This window comes from Cladophialophora yegresii (assembly GCF_000585515.1).
Source record: "Cladophialophora yegresii CBS 114405 chromosome Unknown aczIN-supercont1.4, whole genome shotgun sequence".
In the NCBI taxonomy this organism is placed as follows: domain Eukaryota; kingdom Fungi; phylum Ascomycota; class Eurotiomycetes; order Chaetothyriales; family Herpotrichiellaceae; genus Cladophialophora; species Cladophialophora yegresii.
Window position 1 is genome coordinate 764,656 of NW_006913048.1, and position 12,632 is coordinate 777,287.

At 52.5% G+C, this 12,632-nt stretch overlaps 2 protein-coding genes across 2 annotated transcripts; one reads left to right on the forward strand and one right to left on the reverse strand.

The window, feature by feature from the left end:
• Nucleotides 1–1,373: 1,373 nt before the first annotated feature.
• A1O7_05596 (uncharacterized protein) lies at nt 1,374–4,259 on the forward strand (the record flags this gene model as incomplete). The annotated part of the gene is made up of 1 exon (XM_007759604.1): nt 1,374–4,259. The coding sequence occupies one exon, from the start codon at nt 1,374–1,376 to the stop codon at nt 4,257–4,259; it is 2,886 nt and encodes a 961-aa protein (XP_007757794.1).
• Nucleotides 4,260–9,534: 5,275 nt separating this feature from the next.
• On the reverse strand, nt 9,535–12,196 carry A1O7_05597 (uncharacterized protein; the record flags this gene model as incomplete). The annotated part of the gene is made up of 2 exons (XM_007759605.1): nt 9,535–11,227; nt 11,274–12,196. 2 exons carry the CDS (start codon nt 12,194–12,196, stop codon nt 9,535–9,537), a joined length of 2,616 nt encoding a protein of 871 aa, XP_007757795.1.
• Nucleotides 12,197–12,632: the final 436 nt, after the last annotated feature.

The window sequence follows — 12,632 nt, forward strand, 5'->3', positions numbered from 1 at the left end:
AGGATACCAGTTTCCGAAGAAGCAACTCTAAGGTGGTACTAGGTAACTGCTGAGGCTTCTTGGATACACGTAAGGCCTATCACTTGTGTTTGAACCCTGGTTCTCGACAAGTCCTACCAACATTGATGGCCCCAAAGTTCTGGAACGTTAAATGAGTGCCCCCGGATAGCTGACATTCGACAGGAAAAAGACGGTCCGAGAGTAGTACCAGAAGTTGTAAGAGGTCACTATGTGACCGGGACAATGGACGTACGTACGATCAACATGAAGCAGCATCCGAAATCAATTTCTGGGGACCAATGACACGGAATTCGTGCTGATGCTTATTTCCCGCTGACTGATCGGCCTTATTACGCAGCAGTACTGTGCACTCTCTGAACACTGGCATTCGGGTCACCATTCCCTTTACCTACCTTTTGCTGGTTTTCGAAGGACGGGCGAAGGGCGTAGGTAATTCAAGCTCGCTGGAAAGTTCTGCTGACGTGTATGTTTGTACTCAGTCCCCGTACGAAGTCCACAGCACACAGAAATGCATGCGTTGGGGACCGCGGTGGGCAAGAATGCTGCCAAGTGCGTGGACGTGTTTCAGGACTTGTTTGAGATTCAAGCCAAATCAGCCGTGGCGTAAGCCACATCCGAGCACCATCCCTTACCGGGACCTGTGTTTCGGGCACAAACGGCTCAGTGACATTTGGGCCTGCATGCCTGGAAAAATCCTCGCCAGGGTCTCGACAGGCGTGACAGGGCGCAGTTGCCCGACGGCCGTTGAGTGGCCACAGGCGGAGCGGTTCCTGGCGAAAATGCCCAGTCGGCCACTACCACAATTGGGTTATCGTTTGAACCGGGCAAATCAGACCAGAAGGATTCTCACCCGTTCCCCAGTTTGCTCTCCATCAACAGGGGAGCCGCTGGTTGGAAACAAGGCTTCGTCATGAGGAGGAGCAACCTCGAAAATTTGTTGTGTGCATTGGAGACGTGATGGAGCTGTGCGTAGTACATAGCACTGACATTGGAAACGTCCAACCCTCCCTTTCATCGTCTTTGTTCACTCTTCATCTTCAACACTCGCTTATTTCTCGACACTTTTTTTCTTACAGGTGGTAGCCCACGTAACCGCTTTTGCTCTCCCTGTAACACAATTTCATCTATCTTGTCCCCTGTTTAGATCGCCCTCGTTTGCCTGGTTACACCCTGGTCAATCGGCCTCGAGACCAGTTCATTTTTTGAACAGACCGCGTTACTCTCAGGTAGAGAACGCGTACGAGTCTTCGAACTCCTTCACTTCAGGTACCGTAGTACCTTCTCAGATACTGCGGGCACTGCCCACATTCTTTTCCTTCACTTCAGCCTTCGGGTGTGACATCACTCCCGGGATGTCACAACGCGGTCACTACAAGAAATTTTCCCCGGACGGCTTCGAACCTCTTAACCCCAAAACGTCCCCCGAGATGGCAAACCCTAACGATGTTACGATTGATATCCCGCTGACCAAGGTCAACACGGCTGGCAGCACTACCGGTGCCCGAAAGCCCGACGCGACTTCTCCGTCAACGACCCAATACGACGTGGGCTGGAACCCCGATCAGATGGATGAGAAGCAAGGTCACTTTCACAGAGGACCCGGGGGCAGGAGGAGAAGATTGGCAGATCAGGCCCGGAGCAACAACGACAAGGATGACGGCTCGTTGAATGCCGTGGGCCGATTCTACAGGAAGGTCTACAACTTTTCGATTCTTACTCGCTACTTTATCTATGTCGCTCCACTTGCTTTGGCGATTGCCGTCCCCATCATAATCGGTGCCACGGTCGCTCCTAGAGCTCGGATTGGAGGCGTCAAAATTGTCTGGTTCTTCACATGGCTCGAGGTCGTATGGGTTTCGCTCTGGGTCTCCAAGATGGTGGCGCATTACCTGCCGTTTCTCTTCCAATTCATCTGCGGAGTGGTCAGCGCAGGCACACGAAAATATGCCTTGATGCTCAGCGCGCTTGAGATCCCGCTTTCACTGGTTGGCTGGGCAGTCACATCATTAGCAACTTTCGTCCCAATCATGACTCTCAATCCCGACCAGAGATCACGTGGAGAGACCAAGTTGAAGGACTGGGAGAGCATTGTGAAGAATATTCTCTTCGCCTGCGTCTTCTCAACTCTGATCTTGCTCGGAGAGAAGGTGCTAGTTCAGCTTCTCTCAATCAGCTACCACCGTAAGCAATTTGACGACAGGATCAAAGATTCCAAACGGAATGTATACCTGGTCGGCTTGCTCTATGAAGCTTCTCGGAAGCTCTTCCCCGAATACTCTCGAGAGTTTCTTGAAGAAGATTACTTGATCAACGATGTCCTCGATCTCGGTGAGCGCAGCAACCGAAACAGCATGTTACCCGGCCACAAGCGATCTGGCTCCGCCACGCCTATGAGACTCATTCAGAACGTTGCTCGAGTTGGCGATAAGGTCACAGCAGCGTTTGGCAACGTTGCCCAAGAAATTACCGGCAAGAAGGTTTTCAGCCCCACCGCTTCTCATTCGATCGTCGTACAAGCTTTAGAAAAGAAGCACTCTGCTGAAGCCCTTGCTCGACGCCTCTGGATGTCCTTCGTCCTTGAAGGCAAGGATGCCTTGACCATCGAAGATGTTATCGATGTCCTTGGCCATGAAAGGGAACAAGAGGCTCACGAAGCCTTCGAGGTCCTGGACGTGGATGGCAATGGAGACATTTCGCTGGAAGAGATGATTCTTCGGGTAACCGAATTCGGCCGAGAACGCCAATCCATCGCAAGCAGCATGCACGATGTCGACCAAGCAATCAACGTCCTCGACAACCTTCTCTGCACCGTTGTCTTCGTCGCCACCATCTTCATCTTCGTTGCCTGGTTGAATCGCAATTTCACCACGACTCTCGCGACGGCCGGCACTGCAATTCTGTCCATGTCATTTGTCTTTGCTACCACAGCCCAGGAGGTTCTTGGCTCCTGCATCTTTCTCTTCGTCAAGCACCCATTCGACGTTGGCGACAGGGTGGATATCACCGACATACCATACGTTGTAGAGCGCATGTCCCTCCTCTACACTGTATTCCGACGAGTCAAAGACGGCAAGCGCACACAGGTTCCTAACATTGTACTCAACTCGCTCTGGATTGACAATGTGTCACGCAGCAAAGCAATGCGCGAGAGGATCCTGCTCTACGTCGACTTTGGTACCACATTCGAAGACCTGGATTTGCTCAAGAAAGAAATGACAACTTTCGTCCGTGATAAAGACAACGCACGTGACTTCCAGCCAGACATTGATATCGAAGTCACCGGTTTGGCTGAGATGAACAAGATGGAGGTGCAGATTGAAATCCGACACAAATCAAACTGGGCAAACGAGGCTATTCGGGCAGCACGAAGAAGCAAGTTTATGTGCGCTCTTGTTCTGGCCACACGGAAAGTTCCTATCTATGGGCCTGGAGGTGGTGGTCCTCCTGCTGGACACAAGGCAAATCCGACATACTCAGTTGCCATCCCCGATGAACTTGCGCGGAAGAACAAGGAGATCTTCGATGAAGAAGCTGACAAGAAGAGACTGGTGCCGCTTATGGAGCAGAACAAGACTCGGGTGGAACTTCCCAAAGTTCAATCAACTGACAACACGAGCACAACAACGGGTGCAGAGGCCAGAGAAGCTTCGGCAGTCGACCACCTTGTTAAGCGCAAGGTGGCCGTCGATCCCGAGGACATGCTTGATCATGAGCGTGAGCTTCAGGTGAACAAGCAACGTTCCAATGATGTCGACAGTGTACGCGACATCCTCCGGAGGGAGTCGACAGTGGGTCGGCGACGTGCCGCACGAAACAGCGGGCTTCAGATCCCGGGTGCGGATGCTATGGGCGGCTCACGCACAATCCCCACCATTGCGGAACCTTCGCCACCACAACCAATTAATGCAACTGTATCTGCCCCCCAAAGAGTCAGCTACTTCGAAGATACCCCTCAAGCGATGCCTGTGGCGTCAACAGCACCACAGGGCTGGACCACAGTCACACCTTTAAACTACAGCCATCCAACAGCCAGTTCTGCGCCTGAGCAGAATAACCAGTCCACCTCGCCTCAAATGTCACAAGCGCAGCCCATTTCAAGCCCAGGACGGTATGTGCCAGGCAATGCATTCTCGCAAAGAGCTTACGCTGCGCCACAAATACCTCGACAGCCTGTTCCCGGTATGCCGGAGATGAAGAATCACCTGCAAGGACAGAGTCCATCTCCGCCTCCCAAATGAAGATACGATAAATGTTTTGAAATATTGAGACGATAAGACGAACTAAAGACGCAATTCGAGCATGTTGCTGGACGGGCTGTGCGCGAGCGGGACTATTCAGCATCTTGCTTATATAGTGGCTTCGTCCAAGCCCCCAGCTGAGCCGTTGCATGTAGACTAATCATTTGCTGCCCTGTCCAGGACATGCAAGCAACTAGATAGAAAGAGAAATCAAGCAAGTCATGATAGATGATTGTGATCTGTTTCATTATGGTAGTACAGTGATATTCGGTTGACTGAAAAACATGAGCCGGGTCTCGTAACTTCGTGCTGAATGGGGTATAAAGATATGTGTGCGGTCTTTGGGAGAGGAGGGTTGGATCCGTTTGTCCCACGCCGTGTCCCAGTACGTGTCGTTGCCTGAGACTTGCTTGGTATCGGTCAGTACCTTACAAAGACTCCGGCGACAAGTCTCGAACGGCTGCTGCCACTGCTGCCGGTCGCGCCGGCACCTCCACTGCCACCACCGCTGCTTCCTGATCGGTCGTCTTTCTTGGTATCTCTTGCCGCCTCCGTACCTTGACGGGGTGTACTTGCATTGCTGCTGCTGCCAGAGGAGGTACTTGATCTCGACGTGTCGGGTCGACGTTGACCTGATGAGGATGTTCTTTCTCTTTCGCTCTGCGCATTTGCCATTCTTGAATAATGGTAGTCGCCTGGATAGCTCATGTCCCGTTCTTTCCCTTTGTCTTCGGATGGGTCGTGGGTACCTTGAGGAGTTGACGCTGCGGAATGCTGCTCGATCAGGGGACTCGTCCTAAAGGAAACCTCTTCCTCTTGTTCTATCGACCTGGGCGATGTGTCTTGTACGTTCGGGCCAACAGAGCCGCTCGGTTGCCAATCGTGTTGGTCTACTTCGGCTGAATCCTGCCGCCCGATATTTCTTTCAGTTGACGAGACTTGTCTGTGTTCTTCGGTTGAGGTTTGCTGAAATGGACGCGATGGCTTTTCTTCCATATCAGACACAAGCAAGCTGGAAGATGCATTAAGACTCCAAGAATTAAAGCATACCTGACGCGAGAGCTCACATGTTGATATACGCCAGCAAAACAGTGATGCCTTACGACATGCACCTCCAATGACCCTTGCCAACAGGGCCTGCCAACAGGCAAGTCGCCGAACAGACGTGTCTCGGTGTTCTTCAGGAGCACAGCCTCGTTCAATGCAGCAAAAGTCCGCTTGTCGTATTCTGCGCGTATCAAGACAAGATGTCGTCGACCTGGACCCTAGTCACCCCCTTGAGGACAGCTCACCTTGGCTGGTTGCTTGACGTTCAAAGGTTCCAAGCGGCAGAACTGTGACCGGACATAGTTATAGACGTGGACCTGCAACGCGGGCCAGCATCTTTCGCACGGACCGATCTTGAAGGAGTCATCTCGGCTACTGCAGGACAGTCGGTAACGGCTGGGTCCTGGTATCGAGCTATGTGTTTGGCCAATAAACAAAGTGCTCGATGCTCAAACTTCTCCAGGGTCCATGGCTTTGGTCATACCGGAGAGCTGGCGTTACATTGTTTATCATTGGCAAACGGGTCAAGAGACAGAGAAGGGACAGTCAATGGATCAGTCACCGACATCGACGCATAACCAAGTTCCAGGGCTCCATGCTGTGTCATGTCCTACCCCTGGCCAGAAGGCTGTGGCGCCCTAATCGTCTCCGACGGCTCCGGATTGGGCGATGGGAAAGCCGCAGCCGAAGGGGGGGCCTTTAGTGGGTAGTTTAGGCTCTTTAGCCCCTACTGTGTAGATGGTGGTGACGGTGTTGATGGCCCGGCCATACTGTGTATGGATTAACAAGCACTGGGGCTCTAGATGCATCCTCGGTTCCTAATCACGCCTGTCCCGATCTTTCGCGATGCTCCGCTCAAACGACTACGAGAGATTTTGATCTGGCTGCCTACACGTCCGTGCCTTGGTGCCTGGAGTCAGATGACTGCTAGGAATCTAATGCTCCGTTTATTTGTCGAACTTCGAGTCACAGCCACGGTAGCGCACGCTTCTCCAACGACATCCCGGATGACCTGACGCCCTTAGTGACACTGGACGGTTCTTTCTCGAGGGTACAAGTGCCGAAAGCGGAACTGCCCAGGCTCCACGAGGATGACCTCACGCTGGTCCTGAACCTACTCCTTACAACGAACCATTCAGGAGCCCTCTAAAGATATGCGCATCGAGTGTCTGCCTGGTGTGCCTGATTCGCCTACCGCGCCTGCACCGTTGGCGTGCCTTATCTGCAGCTGCTTCAGGTCTAGGTTCAGCATCACCTGCGGGGGGCATTTACCCATTACTGCCTCTGGACACGAGGGGACTCGGCCCATGGAATCCGAATGATTCCTGCATGAAACCATGTTCAATCCCCACGTGCCGAGACGCGCCCCGGTGGGTGTGGGAGTACAATCTTGACCCGACGATGCTGTCTGCCTTGCCGGGAATAAATCGCGCGTCCTCAGATATCCAACCATGGGGATTGAATTTCTGCTCAGACATCTGTGTTGGAAGCACCATGGAAAGACAAGATCGGCGGTGATCTTTCCTTCGCGAAGTTAACCTCTCTGGGAACGACAGTCCTGACATTACTCCTCCGACAAGCCAAGCTCGAGCTTCAACCTCTCACAACATGTTCCATCTATATGCCACTTCGAGCGACATCAGAAGAAGACGCCCTTCCATTATTCCTGACATACAGCTTTACTTCTCCGCCATACAGACCGCACGATAGGCGAGGTTTTTCAGTAAGGTGCCTATACGAACAACGGTCCAAGACGAACAGTTTCTAAAAATACCTCGTGACCTTTGATACTCCACACAGTCTGGCTTCACCCACTACGAGTGCTATATCTTGAGAAACGTCATGCATTGGATTGCAGACAAGTCGAATCATCCTGCCGTCTCGTTGATCGACTAACTCGTACGAGGGTAGTAGAGTAGGTTCCCCGTCCGGGTGACTCGTGGTTGTTCTGCGCGCGGACGCCCAGTTCCTGCGATCGGAACATTCCCTCTCGAGGCATTTTCTCAACAGCCCATTGAGCAGACGGAATGCATCCCCATGCACCAGAGGATCTCAACACCACACCGGTCGTCACCAGTACTGTACCGCGTGCGCGCCCCGCTCGTGTCCCTTGATGTCAGGACGCTTCGATCAACTGGGCACTACGAGTTATTTTCGGAGCCAAGAGACTTGGAACCTTCGCCGGTTCGTTCCATTGTTCTACCCCTCTACCATATCAGGCAAGGGACACGACAGGGTGCGCTCCATAACCACATGCGACACGGCTACTGTGTACGTGTTGAAAGCTATGTTTACCATACTCCGTACCTCCTGACTGTCCTCACCTGTTGGGGCCAAAAAGGGACGTACTCTCAACAACAGCAGCCAGCCAGCCAGCCAATTAGTTGGTATCTTTTACGCACGGCTAGTTTTCGAGAACACCAAGCTAATCAGTATGCATAGAGTGTCGGTAACAAAATATGACCGCCAAACCACCGAACCAGCAAGACCATCTGGCATACCCTTCCCTTTTCCTCCCCTTTTCCATGGGAGGCACTCCCGCGTCAACTTTGTGTACTGACAAAACCACACATCCCTCCAGCCCTTCGAATTGATATCCAACGAGTATGAGCACGAGCACGAGTACATTGACAACGTCACACGTCACCGTCCGTGTTAGCCCAGACTGGCTTAGCTACACCTTTGTCCAATTCCTCGCCCCTGTCCTGGCTATCTGCATACCATACCATACCATATCATACCATACCCTCCCGGTACACGTACGCCCGCGTTCGCATGGGACGTACTCGAGTATGACGGGGGCAAGGCGCGGAGTCACGGACCGCCACCTGTAGACTGGAAGTTCGCCGAGTAGAGTACAGTAGTGTGGTTCGTGGTTATTTTGCAGTGCCTATTCTTAGGTCCCGGGAGCAGTCCCTCGAGCAGTCACCCAGCGGTACTGCATGCACGCACGCATATGAACTGTATCCAAGGGAAATCTCCCAGCAAGCTGGCCTGCGGGTCATTGACCTCATTGTGAGCCATCTAGAGGTCGATGGCCTCCCTCCTCTCCTCCTTTTCGTCCTGGGACGAGTGGGTCTAGTCGATCGAGTACCGATATCGTCTCTAGACATACATGTACCGCCTTGAATACCAGCGGACTAGACTACAAAAGGACACCCGCTCCAATACTTCGTACTTCGTACTTCGTATGGTGTAACGGGTATCGAAAGAGATGTACTGTTCTCTATCCAGGTAGGTACTCTTACCCATTGGCAATATGTATCTGTTACTTTGACGCCACGTCAGCGGAACCACGAAGGACACTTGCTCCAGTACCTTATACCTCATACCTCATACGTAGGTACGAGGTATGTATGTTTCGGCTTGACGGATAATCAAACGGAAAGGTACATGTACGGAGTACCCCGTACTCCGTATTTGTTTCTCTCCTCTCTCTCCTCTCTAACCAAGTCCAATACTGTATCTCTTCTTGTTGTACTGTACTGTTAATTAATCACTGTGGTCGTCGTGAATTCCGATTCTCTCCTCGGGAAAACGTACGGAGTAATAACCTAGGTAATTATATCTCTTGGATTGCATTACAGTACCCGCAGTATCAGATCACGAAGAAACAGGTGACCTGCTCGAATACTCCCTACTCCGTACGAGTACTCCGGTCGCGGTCTTGACGGATAAATTCGAGAATTGAGAAGATACAGTAATTACTTCGTACTCTGTTCCCTACTCCCCCTACTCTACCATTCCTAATTGCTAATTATTCTTGCCCACTGTAGTCGTCGTGATTCTCCTCTCTACGACTTGTACTGTCCTGGATGTCGGCGGACTAACAGGGACATTTGCTCCAGTTTCAAATCGGATGTCGTCTCTGGCCCATGTATCGGCTTTTGTCTTCTGCATGGTCTTGGATGTAAGCGGACTACATAGGACGCCTGCTCCAATACCTCGCATGGTTTAGCGGATAGGTCTCAACAAACATGCTATTCTCTACCATTCCGATATCTATTCCTGTTGTACTGTGGTCGTCGTGATTCCTGTCCTGAAGCATGTGCTTGCTTACTCTGCTCGTGCGACGCGTGATGCTCATTACTCTTCGATTCCCAGATAACCACCCACCTAACGCCTCCGCTATGCACCGATTTGGGAGAAACCCACCAACATCTTCTGGACTATGTAACACCTTGGGCTTCCGCACCCCATGAGCGCTGCACCCTTGATGGCCGGCTCTTCAAAACTTCTCCATGAAGCCCTTGCGCACGGTCCACATCCGAGCCCTCTTGCCGTAAATGTACATGGGTATCGTGAGGAACATGCACGCAATCTGAATGCCGCCGATGGCCAGAAATGTGCTCTTCGGTCCTTCGTGCTCCAACCAGCTCGCAAAGAACAGACTAAACACCAAGCCATGGAAAATGTTCTTGCTGAAATTCAGAGTCACGAGAGCTTCACCAGCATACTGCCTGTAGGAATCCACGCAGAACGTAATTGCCGTGGTCGATCCCAGGGAGCAACCAAATGAGATGACTCCGAAAAAGACGGTGGGCACGATCCAAGCATCCCTCTCTTCTGCCGACCAGCCAAAACCCATCAGGCCGATGGCTGTGCTGATGGCCACGGGGATTGCCATGACGAGTCGAAATTCCGGCTCGTACACACCGCCGTTCTTCCGAGACATGTACCGGACGATGATATCGGACACCTTTCCCGCGACTGCTGTACCCAGAATGCCGCCCACAAACGGCGAGACGTAGACCAGTCCGGCTTGTAGGGAAGTAAAGTTGTAGCTGTCCCGGCTCTTGTAGATATCCGAGATGGATTCAGACAGCACAATAAGCCACCCAATCGACAGCGAGTACACCAGTGTCGACCATAGAATACTGGGGTACGCGAACAAGATGAATGGCCGAAGAGCCACCAGAAACCAGCTCGATTTGGAGAGCCTTCCGTTCCAAAGCCGGAGTGTCTCGACATACGACTTTGGAGGCGAATGTCGAAGTTCTGTTGTGTAGCGAGCAAGTTTGGGAGAATGGATCCCTTCCTCAATGCTCCCCGATCTTGACTTCTCTAGGTCAGAATGACCGTATTTGGAGCCAGGCAGCGTCACATTGGTGTCCAGTCGTGCCAATTCGGACCTTTGCTCTTTGAACTCTTCGTGGTGCGGTTCGGGAGCCTCATGATGGCTGAGGTAGTCGCCGCCCTTTTCCAATTCAACGTAATATGGGGAATTGAGGTTGTGAAGATGTGGAACGGATAAGTCATGGTCAGGAGACGATTGTCCAAGATTAGCAAGACCAGAAGGAGGCATGAAGCCTGCCGGTAGTCCGATTGGTTTACTATTCTGAGTTCCATCCCAAGGCCCTGAGAAGGTGCGCGTATCCGGTTTCGGCGGCATAGCCAGACCAGTGGGCTTGAACTTTTTGCGAGGAAGAGCAGTGGGCGCCGGTTGTTGTATTGGGGCCCTTGGTGGCGGTGAGCCCTGACTGACTGCCTCTGAGCTGTTGCCCTCATTGGTGCCGTCCGTCATGGGTGCCGCGTCACTGTTCTTTTCAGGGGTCCTAGGAGCACTTGAAGTGCTTCTTATTGAAGGGGCAGTGTTGGATATTTCAGTGGTGTCTTTGTCATCTTGCCGTGCCGTCTTCTCGTCTTCTAGGCTATCCTCAAATCGAGCATGTGCGTTTTGGTCAAGCAACATATGCTGTCTTGCGGTCAAGGGTTTCTCAACAGCAACGGTACTTTCGGGTCGACCCAGAGGTGGCTCTTCGTCCGCAGTGGTTTTGTTGTGCCGGGGATGGAGGAGGTTGGACAGGGTTCGATGAGCAGTGGGTCGCCTCGACTTAGGTCTCGGAGTGCGATCCCAGAAGGTTTCAGGAACGAAGAAAAAGAGGAGGACGCCGCCGAAGCCCACCACAATGGCCACGACCCTACGCAAGTAAGCAAAGAGGCCAGTTCACAAGGAAAAGGACTCACCAGAATACCCATCTCCACCCTTTTGCATCGATTAGGACAGCGCTCACGAGTGGTATCAAATTCTTTCCTCCTAGCAGCAAAAGCGTGTATATCCCCACGCGAAAAGCTCTCTCATGGAGAAAGAAGATCTCGGCAATAGTGGCAGATGGCAAGCATTCCACCGGACTCACAGATATACCCTGGAAGACTCTCGCGGTGGCCAAGTGGGCATAGTTGGGTGCCAGAGCACACCAGACAGAGCTTAGGACAAACATCACAGCGCCGCCAATGTAGACCGGACGCTTCCCGTATAGGATAGCTGTTGGCGAGAAGATAACACTACCCACCCCCATCCCCATCATGTACAAACCTGTCGTCAAAGCAACTTGCGAATACGAGACGTCAAAATCGTCGGCGACGTTGTTGAAGCCAGCCGCCAGAATGGGCGTCATGCCGCCGCCGATCATGCAATAGAATCCGAGAGTAAGAAGAGCGGTGTCCCGGCGCCAGGTCGGCCAGTTGAGGGGATCGTTCAGCGAGTCATCTGGCTGGGGGTCCAGTATCACTGCCCCGTCCTTCGTCTTCTTCTTAGGGCCCACAGAAGGACGTCTGGGTGACAGTGGCTGGGCCGGCATCGAAGAGTTGCTCCTGTTCCGGCCGCCATGTTGATATTCCAGACCTAGCGGTTCGTTGCGGGTCTTGGAGAGCAGCAGGACTGTCCCGGGCACCTCCTCGGTTTCCTTGTCATTCAGAATTCCCAAAGTCCATTTTTCTAACTTGGATCTCGACTTCTCATTGTTCGATGAAGGACTCGACGAAGGCCGTGCTCGGGCAGAGGGGCGTCCCGACGGTTCGATAGAGGATTGAGTGGCCGATTCCTGAGCAATTGCTTCATTCCGGGTGACGGTAGAGCGGCCTCGTTCGGGATGGCCTTTGCTGGCCATAGAGATATGTGGTGGGGGAGGGTCGGGCGGCTCAGACGGTCAAGGGAACATCGACTGCGTCCATTGAGCAGACTCGCAATGCAGTTTCAACCCAGGGCTCGATCAGCCACGCTAGCAATGAACTTAGGAAGAGTGCAAAGTATGACTAGGGTAGTGATGCATTCAGAAGCCAAGCGTCGTCGGGATATCTAAGAATATGATTGTATGTAATGAATAGGGTGGAAGCACAACAGGAACAAAACGTGATGTGAAGACACGCGGGATGTCAGCGATCAGTCAGTAGGACGTGCAGCTGCAGCGGCCACCCACAGGATCAATTCGGATGTGGAAGGAAAGAAACATGACTTGCATCTTCGAACCCTCCTGCCGAGCACACTGCATGTTAGACGGGTCAGAGGGGATGGGCATCGCCGTACAAGGGAGGGAACGCAACAGA